The sequence below is a fragment of the Jaculus jaculus genome, chromosome 1 (genome assembly GCF_020740685.1).
Source record: "Jaculus jaculus isolate mJacJac1 chromosome 1, mJacJac1.mat.Y.cur, whole genome shotgun sequence".
NCBI lineage: Eukaryota > Metazoa > Chordata > Mammalia > Rodentia > Dipodidae > Jaculus > Jaculus jaculus.
Window position 1 is genome coordinate 151,703,898 of NC_059102.1, and position 12,013 is coordinate 151,715,910.

At 53.4% G+C, this 12,013-nt stretch overlaps 1 protein-coding gene across 10 annotated transcripts in view; it reads left to right on the plus strand.

The window, feature by feature from the left end:
• Positions 1–1,614: 1,614 nt before the first annotated feature.
• Grin1 (glutamate ionotropic receptor NMDA type subunit 1) overlaps positions 1,615–12,013 on the plus strand; it is a 32,427-nt gene continuing 22,028 nt past the window's right edge. For 3 of the 10 annotated variants that reach the window (XM_004654114.2, XM_004654118.3, XM_004654113.2), the window contains exons 1-4: positions 2,910–3,250; positions 5,537–5,671; positions 9,578–9,754; positions 11,882–11,944. In XM_004654114.2, coding sequence (XP_004654171.1) covers positions 2,993–3,250; positions 5,537–5,671; positions 9,578–9,754; positions 11,882–11,944 — 633 coding nt within the window. In that variant the 5' untranslated portion in view covers positions 2,910–2,992. Of the gene's footprint in view, positions 1,958–2,908; positions 3,251–5,536; positions 5,672–9,577; positions 9,755–11,881; positions 11,945–12,013 lie in introns of those variants that run through there. The other 7 variants (XM_004654116.2, XM_004654120.3, XM_004654119.2 and 4 more) reach the window with 5 other exon arrangements.

A 12,013-nucleotide genomic window follows, 5' to 3' on the forward strand; every position in this document is an offset into this window, starting at 1 on the left:
TCAAATAAAATATATTTTTTTTAAAATGGTGTTAGATTGAAGACATACTGTTAATGTATTTTAATAAAGACTTAGTAACTTTCATTTATAAAAGAAAGCTAAATAAAACATCTTCATTGAAAAAAAATTTTTTTAAAAAAGATATTAGAAAATAACCCTATAGGAAGGTTTGAGTCATGTGAGAGTCTCTCTGCCAATCCACTAACTGGAACAACCAATCAGTATGAGTTTATGGTTGGCAATCCTTACTAGAATCAAGTGGTCGAAAGGAGGAAGGAGCAGAGCCCACCAGATGGGGCTGTAGTTGTGCCGGGGGCGGGGGGATTTGGGCAGAACCACAAGCACCCAACAGCGTGCTCATGTTCCCCATTTGTGGGACCTGTCCAAGGAGCTTAGAACAAAAGCTTGAGGGGCCACAGCCTCAGAGGGGCAGCTGTGTACTGGCAAATTGGTGCTCAGAAAGAAAGAAAAAATATGCAAATAAAAACCAATAAGTTCTGCTTGGTCCAGCTTGATGTCTTACATGCTGCGAATAACCCCACCGTGGCCAATTTCAGATTCACCAGCTGGGGACAACTGCTCACGGAATTCTGAATAGTCACCAACAGGCTCTGCAAGGCCAGAAGGAACAAGCTTCACTACCTCACTGGGGGAGTGGTGAGCAGGTGGCCCTTGTCCTTCCCTGGAGCAGCTGAACACAAGCCTACCCTCATGCCACCTACAGGCCTACCAGAAGTCATACAAGCCTGGAGGTGGGCCCCAAACCCTCTACAAATGGAAATTTCTCTGGGTCTTCTGTGATGTGTGTGAGCAGCGGGGCTCCTGAGGCTGGTGCTTCCCTCTAGGTTTTCCTTTACAACAGAGCAGATGCAGGCACAGGAGTCCCAAGGTGCTGATACCGTCATTAAGAGAGAAAGGACCAGAGCTGGAGAGATGGCTTAGCAGTTAAGGCGCTTGCCTGCAAGGCCAAAGGACCTCAGTTCGATTCCCCAGGACCCATGCAAGCCAGATGCACAAGGTGGCACATGCATCTGGAGTTCATTTGCAGTGGCTGGAAGCCCTGGTGCACTCATTCTCTCTCTCTCTCAAATAGATAAATAAAATATTATGGGCTGGAAAGATGGCTTAGCGGTTAAGTGCTTGCCTGTGAAGCATAAGGACCCCAGTCCAAGGCTCGATTCCCCAGGACCCACGTTAGCCAGTTGCACAAGGGGGCGCACGCATCTGGAGTTTGCTTGCAGTGGCTGGAGGCCCTGGCGTGCCCATTTTCTTTTTCTCTCTGTCTGTCGCCCTTAAATAGACCAAAAAAAATAAACAAAAAATTAAAAATAAAATATTAAAAAAAGAAAGAAAGAGAGAAAGGACCAAGGTCATATATTTGGGCAATGACACATACCTGTCTCTTCTGCTCCAGGAAAACGGCACTGGCAATGGGGAGCTGGGAGGGCTTTCCTGGGGAGCCTGGCTTCCCCTCCCCACTGCTCAGGACAGCTTTTGCCACTTACAGCACAGACCACCTGCCTTATCCCTTTGGGTGCTTTTGTGGTGGAGTCTGCTGAATCTTTGGTTGCTATTGGAAATGGTGATGTCACTGGCAGGGGCGGAGCTTCAGCTGTCCTGAATTTGGGAAGGGAAGCACACTACAGGGTTACAGGAGAACAAAGAATTGGGATCGCTAGTCCCAGAGAGACAGGAATGAGGGACTTGGGGAACAGGCAGGTGAGAGGGGACCTGGGGACATATTAGATAAGGATCCAGAAGAGGAAGCTGAGAATATGACATATCTAACCCAGGCGTGCAAGGATGCAATATTCCATGCTGCGTGATGTCTCATCTTAGTCCCAGCTGCAGTGAATAGATCCCTGTGGTCTTAATCTCCCTCAGACTCTCCTGGAAGGCCCCACTCCACAATGGGACAGCCATGCCACCCTTCATTCTAAGTCACCAGGCCAAGAAGGTGAGATCTGTCCCACTATTTCTTTTTACTTTTCTTCCTTTCCTTTCCTTTCCTTTCCTTTCCTTTCCTTTCCTTTCCTTTCCTTTCCTTCCCTTCCCTTCCCTTCCCTTCCCTTCCCTTCCCTTCCCTTCCCTTCCCTTCCCTTCCCTTCCCTTCCCTTCCCTTCCCTTTTCTTTTCTTTTTTTTTGGATGCAAGGTCTTGCTATGCAGCCCTGGCTGGCCTTGAACTCAAAGCGATCCTCCAGTCTCAGCTTCCTGAGTGCTGGAATTACAGTTAATGTACCACCATGAAAAGCTTTACTCGCACTTTTTGAACCTCGTGGGGGCGGGACGCGTCAGAGTCCCTCCCCCAGGAGGCGTGGTTTAGCACCTCCCCACACTCCTGAGTCAGGTCCCAAAATATCACTAACCGTGGGCGAGGATTCGTGCATGCGCGCGAGCGCACACACACGCACACGCACACACACACACACAAGTGCCCAGCACACACATTCCGTCAGGTTGAAAGACACTCCAGGGCTCAGGTGCAAGCAGTAACAGCGATCCCTCGAAGCTGTCCAGCTCAGTTCCCGCAGGTCCGGGACCACGCGGGTCACTGGCCCCGGGCTGCTGCCCGCTCGCGCGCGCGCGCGCACACACACACACACACACACACACTCACACTCACACGTGGGCGCTCCCCGCTCGCGTTGCTCTCCAAGCGCTCACGCGAACGCAGGCGCGTGCTTCGGCGCGGGAGGCGCGCACTCGTCTCGGCGTCGGGAAGCGGGGGCGGCGGGAGGGGTCGGACGAGTCGGTCCGGCTCGCGACTCCCCGCAGCTGCTGCAGTCGCCGCAGCGTCGGGGACCGGTCGCGGAGCCTCTCTGCGCCGGCGCTGCGGACAGCTCCGGAACAGCTTCAGCACCGCGGACAGCGCCCGGCGCCCCGCGCCGGCCCCCCCCCCCCCCCCAAGCTCGCGGAAGACCCACAGGCCTTGCCAACAAGGGGGCTTCGGGCCCGCGTGCACCAGAACCAGCCCCGCCGCTCCAGGAGCCCATGAGCACCATGCGCCTGCTGACACTCGCCCTGCTTTTCTCCTGCTCCTTCGCCCGCGCCGCCTGCGACCCCAAGATCGTCAACATCGGCGCCGTGTTGAGCACGCGCAAGCATGAGCAGATGTTCCGCGAGGCCGTGAACCAGGCCAACAAACGCCACGGCTCCTGGAAGATCCAGCTCAACGCCACCTCTGTCACCCACAAGCCCAACGCCATCCAGATGGCCCTGTCCGTGTGCGAGGACCTCATCTCCAGCCAGGTGACTGCCACCTCCCCTCCCCCCCCCTCCATCATCTACCTCACTGTGCCAGTTTCGGTCTATCTTTTCCTAACTCCTCTCACTCCCCTTACCAGACTACCTAGAGCCAACCAACTCCTGGAGAGGCCTGGCCCACTGGAGAACAAACCCCAGTGTCTGCTGCTTCGCCCGGCTTAGTCCCAGGCTGGTCACCTGCCTCCTGGGCAGGTTCTCATGTGTGTAGTCCTGTGGCTGGCGATTGGTGATTTGTTCCACCCATCAGTATGAGGCTGGGCATTCTAGGCACAGGGCAGAGTAGTACTGCAGGGTATGGACTGGATAAGGTCTGGGGTTATCTTTGTTTCTTTTCTTTCCTCTTTTCCCTTCCCCCTATACATGGGTGTGCAATGGCCCCGGGTACCAGAGCAAGGAGGCTCTGCAGGGTTGGGAGCCAGGAGTGCGCATGTGAGAGGCATCAAGGCTGCTGGCAACATGCTGTGGGGGGAGGACACACTGTCGAAGCTGTCCGCCCAGGAGCTGAGCTGTATCCTGAATCCCAATGAAGCCATAGGGTCACTGCAATGCAGCCCTTTATGTAAGAGGAGAACAGACATCAAGGCAGGACTACTTACCCACGCTCCCTGAAGTTACATGCTACATCCATGAGCAGGCATGCTCACTCATGCACATGACCATGGCACTGCAACATTACGTAATCAGTTGTGCTCACTCTCACCCATTTTCACATCCATAAACACTGCTTTGCATACCCGGTGTGCGTACAAACCTTGATTCCATCAAAATACACTCATATAAATGTAGACATGTTTCCAGCACTCATCCGAGTCTTGTCACAGTCACATACGTGTCTACATCCACTAATGTGACCAAAAATGCTTTGCCAGTGCCTCTGGGCACAGGCTGGAGGCCAGGGCCAGGTGAAGGAGAACCAGTCTAAACAACCTGAAGCACAGTGACCATGCCAGTTTTATTCAGAAATCCATAACCTTTTCACCTGTAAGCCATTCTAGTGTACCAGCCCAAGGCACCATGGAATAGGATTGCATTAGACATCTGAGGCCAGTGGTTTCCATCACGTTTCTGGGAGAAGGGAGAAGTGGAGCAGTGTGGGGGGATCATATCAACTTCTTCCTATGTGCCTGCCTATCAGCACTGCCCCCTGAGCGGCCAGTGCCAGCAGCTGTCACTTACAGAACACGCCCTCCAGGCCAACACCCTGCACCCTTGTCTCCATTCACAGAAGATGGTTGGACCTGTGGCTCTAAAGGCAGACTGCAGTTGAGGACACACAGATCATTGTTCTGTGAAAGTGGCATAGGACACCTCCCACACACCACTAGTTCTGTCTCATCTCTGCTGGAAGGGTTGAGGGTGGTGGGTGATATCCACATCTAGGATGCCAAGTCGCTGGCCTCAGATCTACCCCAAGAATGAGGTCAGCACTCAAGGTCAGGTCTGGACCTTGTTTTATGATAATTTGTGCCCAGCCTCAGGGGACAACTTAGCAAAGGCGGCTACAGACCTCTGGGGTGGTTGCCGAACAAACTGCTCCCTTAAAGTTCATGCAGACTGGGGCTGGAGAGATGGCTTAGTGGTTAAGCGCTTGCCTGTGAAGCCTAAGGACCCCGGTTCAAGGCTCGATTCCCCAGGACCCACGTTAGCCAGATGCACAAGGGGGCGCACACATCTGGAGTTCGTTTGCAGTGGCTAGAGGCCCTGGCACACCCATTCTCCCTCTCTTTGTCTGCCTCTTTCTCTCTCTGTCTATCGCTCTCAAATAAAAATAAATAAATAAATACAGTTCATGCAGACCTCCCAGCTGTCTGCCCTGGTCTAGGCCCTAGCTTCTACACTCCTCTGATCCAGAGAGAGGGACAGTGGGTGGCTGGTATCACTATGCACATGACACAACATCAGTCATTCTCTGCAGCATACCAGAGATGTCCCATGCCAAGGTGGGGCCAGGTATGGGCCATAGGGCAGCCACAAGGATAGGCCCCCACTCTTGTCATAAGGTCTTGTGACATGCCTCAGGACAGCCCTTGGGGCCCTGATCATCTGTGTGCCCAGCCAGCTCCCCCCCCCATGTTTATTGCTTCTACTCCTAGAGTCTTGCCCCATGCTACCACTCTTTACAATGGTTTATCATCAGAGCATAGGACTATGTGCACCCAAACAATACCACTTGGACCTTCACCCTGCCAGTCCAGACCCGGCTACTTCTGAGTCTCAGACTCCAGTGCATTCAGCCAATTCCAGAGCTAACCTTCTCTCCTGTGTCCGCAGGTCTATGCCATCCTAGTTAGCCACCCACCTACTCCCAACGACCACTTCACTCCCACTCCCGTCTCCTACACAGCTGGCTTCTATCGCATCCCAGTCCTGGGACTGACCACTCGAATGTCCATCTATTCTGACAAGGTAAGTTTGACCAGCAGACTGAGATCTAGCCAGTTATGTCACTGCAGTTGGCTCTAGGCAGCCGCTGGCTACATGCAGCAGATCTAGATATGTTGGCGGTAGGCATTGGGTCATGACTGAGGGGTCCTTAGAACACAGGTGCCCTTGAAGGGCCTCTAGTGACACACACACACCTCTACACACACCTCATACTAGGTCTCACAGATGTTGGCACACAAGTCAGCTCCCAACGGGTACACACTCACGTGCATGTCTGCATCAAATGTTATATGCATGCTTATGCATGTTTATTCCCACACACATTGACTTGTGCACTCAGGTCCCATATGTTCCCACTGCCACAGTCACACACTCACACATACCCTCTCATAGAACACTGGCACGCTTGCCCTCCCTCTAGTTGCACCTTCATAGATGTCCACATGATCACATGCATGCAGGGGACAGGCAACAGCACCAAAAACATCTCCTTAGGGAAGGAGAGGGCCCCGTGGGTTAGGCGAACTAGGATGCTTCCTGAACAAGTAGGGGGACAGTGGAAGAGTTGGAGAAAGGGTTCCAGGAGGAGGAGATGCCTGGATGGGAGAGAGGTATTTGGGGGAGACAAAGGTCCTGTGAACCCAACTCTGGCCCACTACAGTACGCCGGTGGCAGGTGGCAGACAGGGTAGACAGAGCAGGCCGCTTGTGGTAGGAGACTCAATGCTTCAGGGGCTGAGGGGACCTCAGATCAGCACCCTGGATAGCCTCCGTGACCCATAGCCCAGGGTGGCCTCTATCCAACTGTGCTCAGCAGCAAAAGAGAAGGAGGATGTCAAGTTTGCGGTTGCTGTGGGCTGGACAACTGACTTCTAGGTTTCCAAATTCCTCCTGTCGAGAGCCCACAGTCCCAGATAAAAACTGCCTTATGGCAAGGAGACCGCCTATCCAGACCCAAACATGCATGCAGTGAATCCTCCCTTAGGTGAGGGGCAAGGGGCCAGATGGAGGTTCTGTAGGAGGGATGGCCCCACAGGAAGGTGGGACTCAGACTGGAGCCATGTCTCCTGTGTCCAAGAGGAACAGGGCTCTCCTTTGTGCCCTCTGGCCACAGCCTTTTTTTTTTTTTAATTTTTTTAAATTTATTTATTTGAGAGCGACAGACACAGAGAGAAAGACAGATAGAGGGAGAGAGAGAGAGAATGGGCGCGCCAGGGCTTCCAGCCTCTGCAAACGAACTCCAGATGCGTGCACCCCCCTTGTGCATCTGGCTAACATGGGACCTGGGGAACCGAGCCTCGAACCAGGGTCCTTAGGCTTCACAGGCAAGCTCTTAACCGCTAAGCCATCTCTCCAGCCCATGGCCACAGCCTTTTTCACCTCAGATACACCAACATTCTTTCATATAGAGGAAAGAACAAAATGATTACAAGGAAGAAAGTACCCCAGAAAAAATGAGAAGCTGGGAGGGGCTGATCAGGGCCAACTCACTGGGTCTGCATGGGGCCAATCGTGGGACCAGGCCTTACAGCCACACTCTGGTCACTGGTAGACTCAACTCACAGCCAGCCCTGTGTGTGGCACATGGGCCAGAAAGACCAGTCAGAGCTGATTTGAGATCCCAACTACAACCAGCCCACAGCCAGTTGCAGGAGCAGGGGAAATACTTTCACGCCAAGCACTGCTCCAGGCCACTAAAAGGGAACTGGTTAAAAACTAACCTGGGGGCTGGAGAGATGGCTTAGCGGTTAAGCGCTTGCCTGTGAAGCCTAAGGACCCCGGTTCAAGGCTCGGTTCCCCAGGTCCCACGTTAGCCAGATGCACAAGGGGGCGCACGCGTCTGGAGTTCGTTTGCAGAGGCTGGAAGCCCTGGCGCGCCCATTCTCTCTCTCTCCCTCTATCTGTCTTTCTCTCTGTGTCTGTCGCTCTCAAATAAAAAATTAAAAAAAAACTAACCTGAGAGGCTGGAGAGATGGCTTAGCAATTAAGGTGCTTGTCTGCAAAGCCAAAGGATTCAGGTTCAACTCCCCAGGACCCACATAAGTCAGATACACAGGGTGGTCCATGCATTTGGAGTTCATTTGCAGGGGCAAGAGACCCTGGTGGGCTCATTTCTTTTTTTTTTTGTATAAAGACTGTTTATTCATATTTAGCAACTGTATCATTTCTCTCTCTCTCTCTCTCCCCCACACACCTCTTTCTCTCTAATAATAAATAAACTAACGGAAAAAAAAAAAAAACTAACCTAGGACCATGCCTTTAATTCCAGCATTCAGAAGGCTGAGGTAGGATGATTGTTTGGAGTTCAAGGTCAGCCTGGAAATACAGAGTGAGTTCCAGGTCATTCTGGGCTAGAGTGAGACCCTACTCATAAACAAGCAAACAAAAGACTAACCAGTGGGTGTCTTTCCTTGCCTCTGTACTTCCCTCAATAAATATAATAATTTAATAATTTTAAAAACTAACCTGGGGACTGAAGAGATGAATCAGCAGTCTAAGCCTAATGACCCTGGTTCAGCTCTCTACTACCCATGTAAAGCCAGATGCACAAAATGGCACATGTACCTGGAATTCGTTTTCAGACACTAGAGGCCCTGGTGTGACCATTCTCTCTCTCCTTCTTTCTGTTCTCTCTTCTCTCTGTCTCCCTATGCTAATAAGTAAATAAATAGGGCTGGAAGGATGGCTTAACAGTTATGGCGTTGGTCTGCAAAGCCAAAGGACTCAGGTTCAATTCCCCAGGATCCACGTAAGCCAGATGCACAAGATGGCACTCTGGAGTTCATTTATGGTGGCTTGAAGGTCTTGGCATGCCCATTCTATCACTTTGTCTGTCTGTCTCTCTCTCTCAAATAAAATAAATAAATAAATAAATAAATAAATAACCAGGCATGGTGTTACATGCCTTTTTTTTTTTTCGAGGTAGGGTTTCACTGTAGCCCAGGCTGACCTGGAATTCACTATGTAGTCTCAGGGCGGCCTCGAACTCATGGTGATCCTCCTACCTCTGCCTCCCAAGTGCTGGGATTAGAGGCTAGCCGGGAGTGGTGGCTCATAGTGAATTTCAGGTCAGCCTGGGTTAGAGTGAGAGCCTACTTTGAAAAACAAAACAAATAAATAAGTACTAACTAATCTGGAAACCTCAGAGGACCAAGAGCAGCGTGGGTCACAGGAACAGAAAAAGGACCACTCTCATCTGGATAGACAGACAGCCTCTGGCAACTGGTGTATGCTGAGTAGTAAGGCAACTAGCAAGCAGATGACTTCTTTTAGTATTATTATTATTCCTATTATTATTATTATTAGGACAGAGAGAGAGAGAGAATGGGTGCTCCAGGGCCTTTCAGGCGCTGTGAACAAACTCCAGATGTGTGCACCCCCTTGTGCACATGTGCGTCACTTTTGCCTGTGGCTACGTGAGACCCGGAGATTCGAACAAGTGTTGTTAGGCTTTGCAGGCCAGTGCCTTAACCACTAAGCCATCTCTCCAGCTGCAAGTAAATATGCAGACACGGGGACTGAAGAGTTTCTAATAAATACAGTTGTTTTTCTGGTGCTGGGGATAGAACCCAGGGCCTTGCTTGTTAGCCAAACACTCTACCATTAAGCCACTTCCCAGCCCTAAATGTAGTTAGTGACATTGAGGAGGGCTCCATGTGCAGCCCTGTAGGGTCTTGGAAGAACCATCTTTCTCAAGCTTCCCAGTGAGGTGGGGTAGGGGAGGTGGGAGTCACCTCAGGAGCAATTGCTTAGACACCCCACATCCCTGTCAGCATTGGTCTGGGCCACCGCCAAGCCTCTACCTCTCACAGTCGGTGACGGTGAGGAATGAGGGCAGTTGAGAGGAAGTGGGCGCCTGGGTGTCGGGAGTGGGGGGGGATGTCTGCTGGGCTTGGCTGCTCCCAACATCTTCCCGGCCCACCCACAGAGCATCCACCTGAGCTTCCTGAGAACCGTGCCACCCTACTCCCACCAGTCCAGCGTCTGGTTTGAGATGATGCGCGTCTACAACTGGAACCACATCATCTTGCTGGTCAGCGATGATCACGAGGGCCGGGCAGCGCAGAAGCGCCTGGAGACGCTGCTGGAGGAGCGCGAATCCAAGGTGAGGCCCTGGCCCAGGAGGGGCCCCCAGCGAGCAGGAGCAGGCGGGCCGTGCCATGTCTGTGGCTCCTTGTGAACACTCTCTCTCCATCCTGCATGCTCAGCACCACTGCGTCTGGCGGCGCCCGCCCCGGCCTGTCCTCGGCTCATTTCACTTGCTTTTGCCATTAGTCGAAATCTCCTTCGTGTCAGTCCCTGCCGGGCGAGGGCTGGACCACCTGGAGCTCTGCAAACACCCCTGTCCCGCCCCCACCAGCCCCGCAGGACCCCTACCCCTTAGCCCAGGCTCCAACAAGACTTAGAACTCAAGGACCACCCAGGCTCTCCCTGCTCCTTACCAAATCCCTGCTGCCTGTCCCTGGGGGCAACCTCTACAGAGTGCAACCCATTCCACCATGTCTTCTCCCAGGAACACTGGGTCCCCTCCCTTCTGGGACACATTCCATGTCCTCACAGTAGCTTTACTTAGCTGAAAGCCCCCTGCCTCATAGCTGCTCATGGGGCCCTAGCCAAAGCCCTGTCCGCTGCCCCCCCACCCCCCTCAGCCTGTGCAGTCCCTCAGGCTTACACTGTGCATCTGTCCCCCCCTCCCACCTCAGAGCTGGCTCTGCACCCCTCATGGAACCATCTAGACACTGATCTCAGGATACATGGACACCCTCAGCCCAGCTTGACCCTAATTTTTGGGGCTACCAGAGATTAAAGCCAGGATTTGGGGAGGTCCAAGTGACCCCCATTCCTTCCTTTTCCCACCCTTATGGTAAGCTTAGGGAGAAGCTGACTTTGCCCCCTGACCCCGACCCCCCCACAGTCCCAGGGCTCAGGGTGCCCAGCACCAGGTGGCGCTTTCTAGTTGGCAGAGGGGAGGAGGCTCAGGCTGGGGACCTAAAGGCCAGACAGGGGGTGGGTGGAAGCATGTTCTGCCTGCAAAATCAGAGCTGGCCTCATCACACTTAGCACCAACCTGTCCCTGACCCCAAGGTGCCATAGGCCACTGGAAGGAGTAGAGGGTATGGGCTTGTGGGGGGAAGGGGATGAGGCAAGGGGCAGGTTAGAGGGAGACCTATCCCAGGATTCACTGAGTCTGGGAGGGAGGGTTGCCTATGAGCAGGAAGGTCTTCACCCCTCTTGAGACAGGGCCTCATCCAGCATGCGACAGGCGCCGTCCCTCCCGCTATGCCCACCATGACCACACAGACTGCCACCAACATGCTCACGTGGGCATCAGCCTCACTGCTACCTATGCAGCCACCTGCTCACACACAGGCACACACAGGCTGTCATTCAGTCCCTGGAAATTTCCACCCCACACCGCACCTTCTGCACAGTCTGATCTCACCCACTTCCACATACCTGCACACAGCCCAGGAGGACAGGAGGAGCACACACAAGTGCTTTTTCCATGCACCCACTCACACTCACGTGCACCCACCAGCTTATATGCCCACAGGCACCTCTGCACGAACTTGCCCAAATTGCACTGGCCCTCCCTCGTCAACCGTCTTGGAGTAACACCATGCAGGCGCTATGGGAACATGTCATCCCTACAAGAACACAAATACACACGCACGCACACACACACACACACACTGTCACACTCACAGACACAAATGTGGGCTGGTGGGTGCGGGCACACTGCTTAGTGAGAACACTCGGGTCTCCAGAAAGCAGGAGGGAGGACACGTGGGAAGAAGTGGGAGGGACAGTGGGACAGGGCCCTGGGCGCTGCTCCTCCCCAACTCAGGACTGATGTGGGAGGGGGTGGGTACTGCTGGGGCCACACAGCAGGTGCATGACACGGGTGGGGGTGGCAGGTGGGACCCAGAAGGGTGGATGCGGACAGGACTTCCCTTTCTCCCCGTGAGTGACTGTTTCCAAGAGCACAGCTCCGTGGCAGGGACCTTCCGTGGCAGGGAGCCTCGGTGGCCCCTGCCCCTGTGCCCCCTCAACCCTCAGCTTCACCCCGGCCCCCAACCCCACCCCGGGCCTCGGTGTTTGCGAGCTCCAGGTACGTGCCCGTCTGCAGACGTGCCGAGGAGGTGGTGTGATTGCTTTAGCGCCGTCATTTTCAACCGTTTATAATCTTCTTCTGTGTCTGCATATTTTCTCTGTGCACATTATTCATCAGAGTAAAAAAAGGAACTATGAAAACCTCGACCAACTGTCCTATGACAACAAGCGCGGACCCAAGGTATATATGCATGGACGTGCACGCCACCCATCGACTAGCGAGTCCCGGCCTGCGGCGCCTCAGCCACTG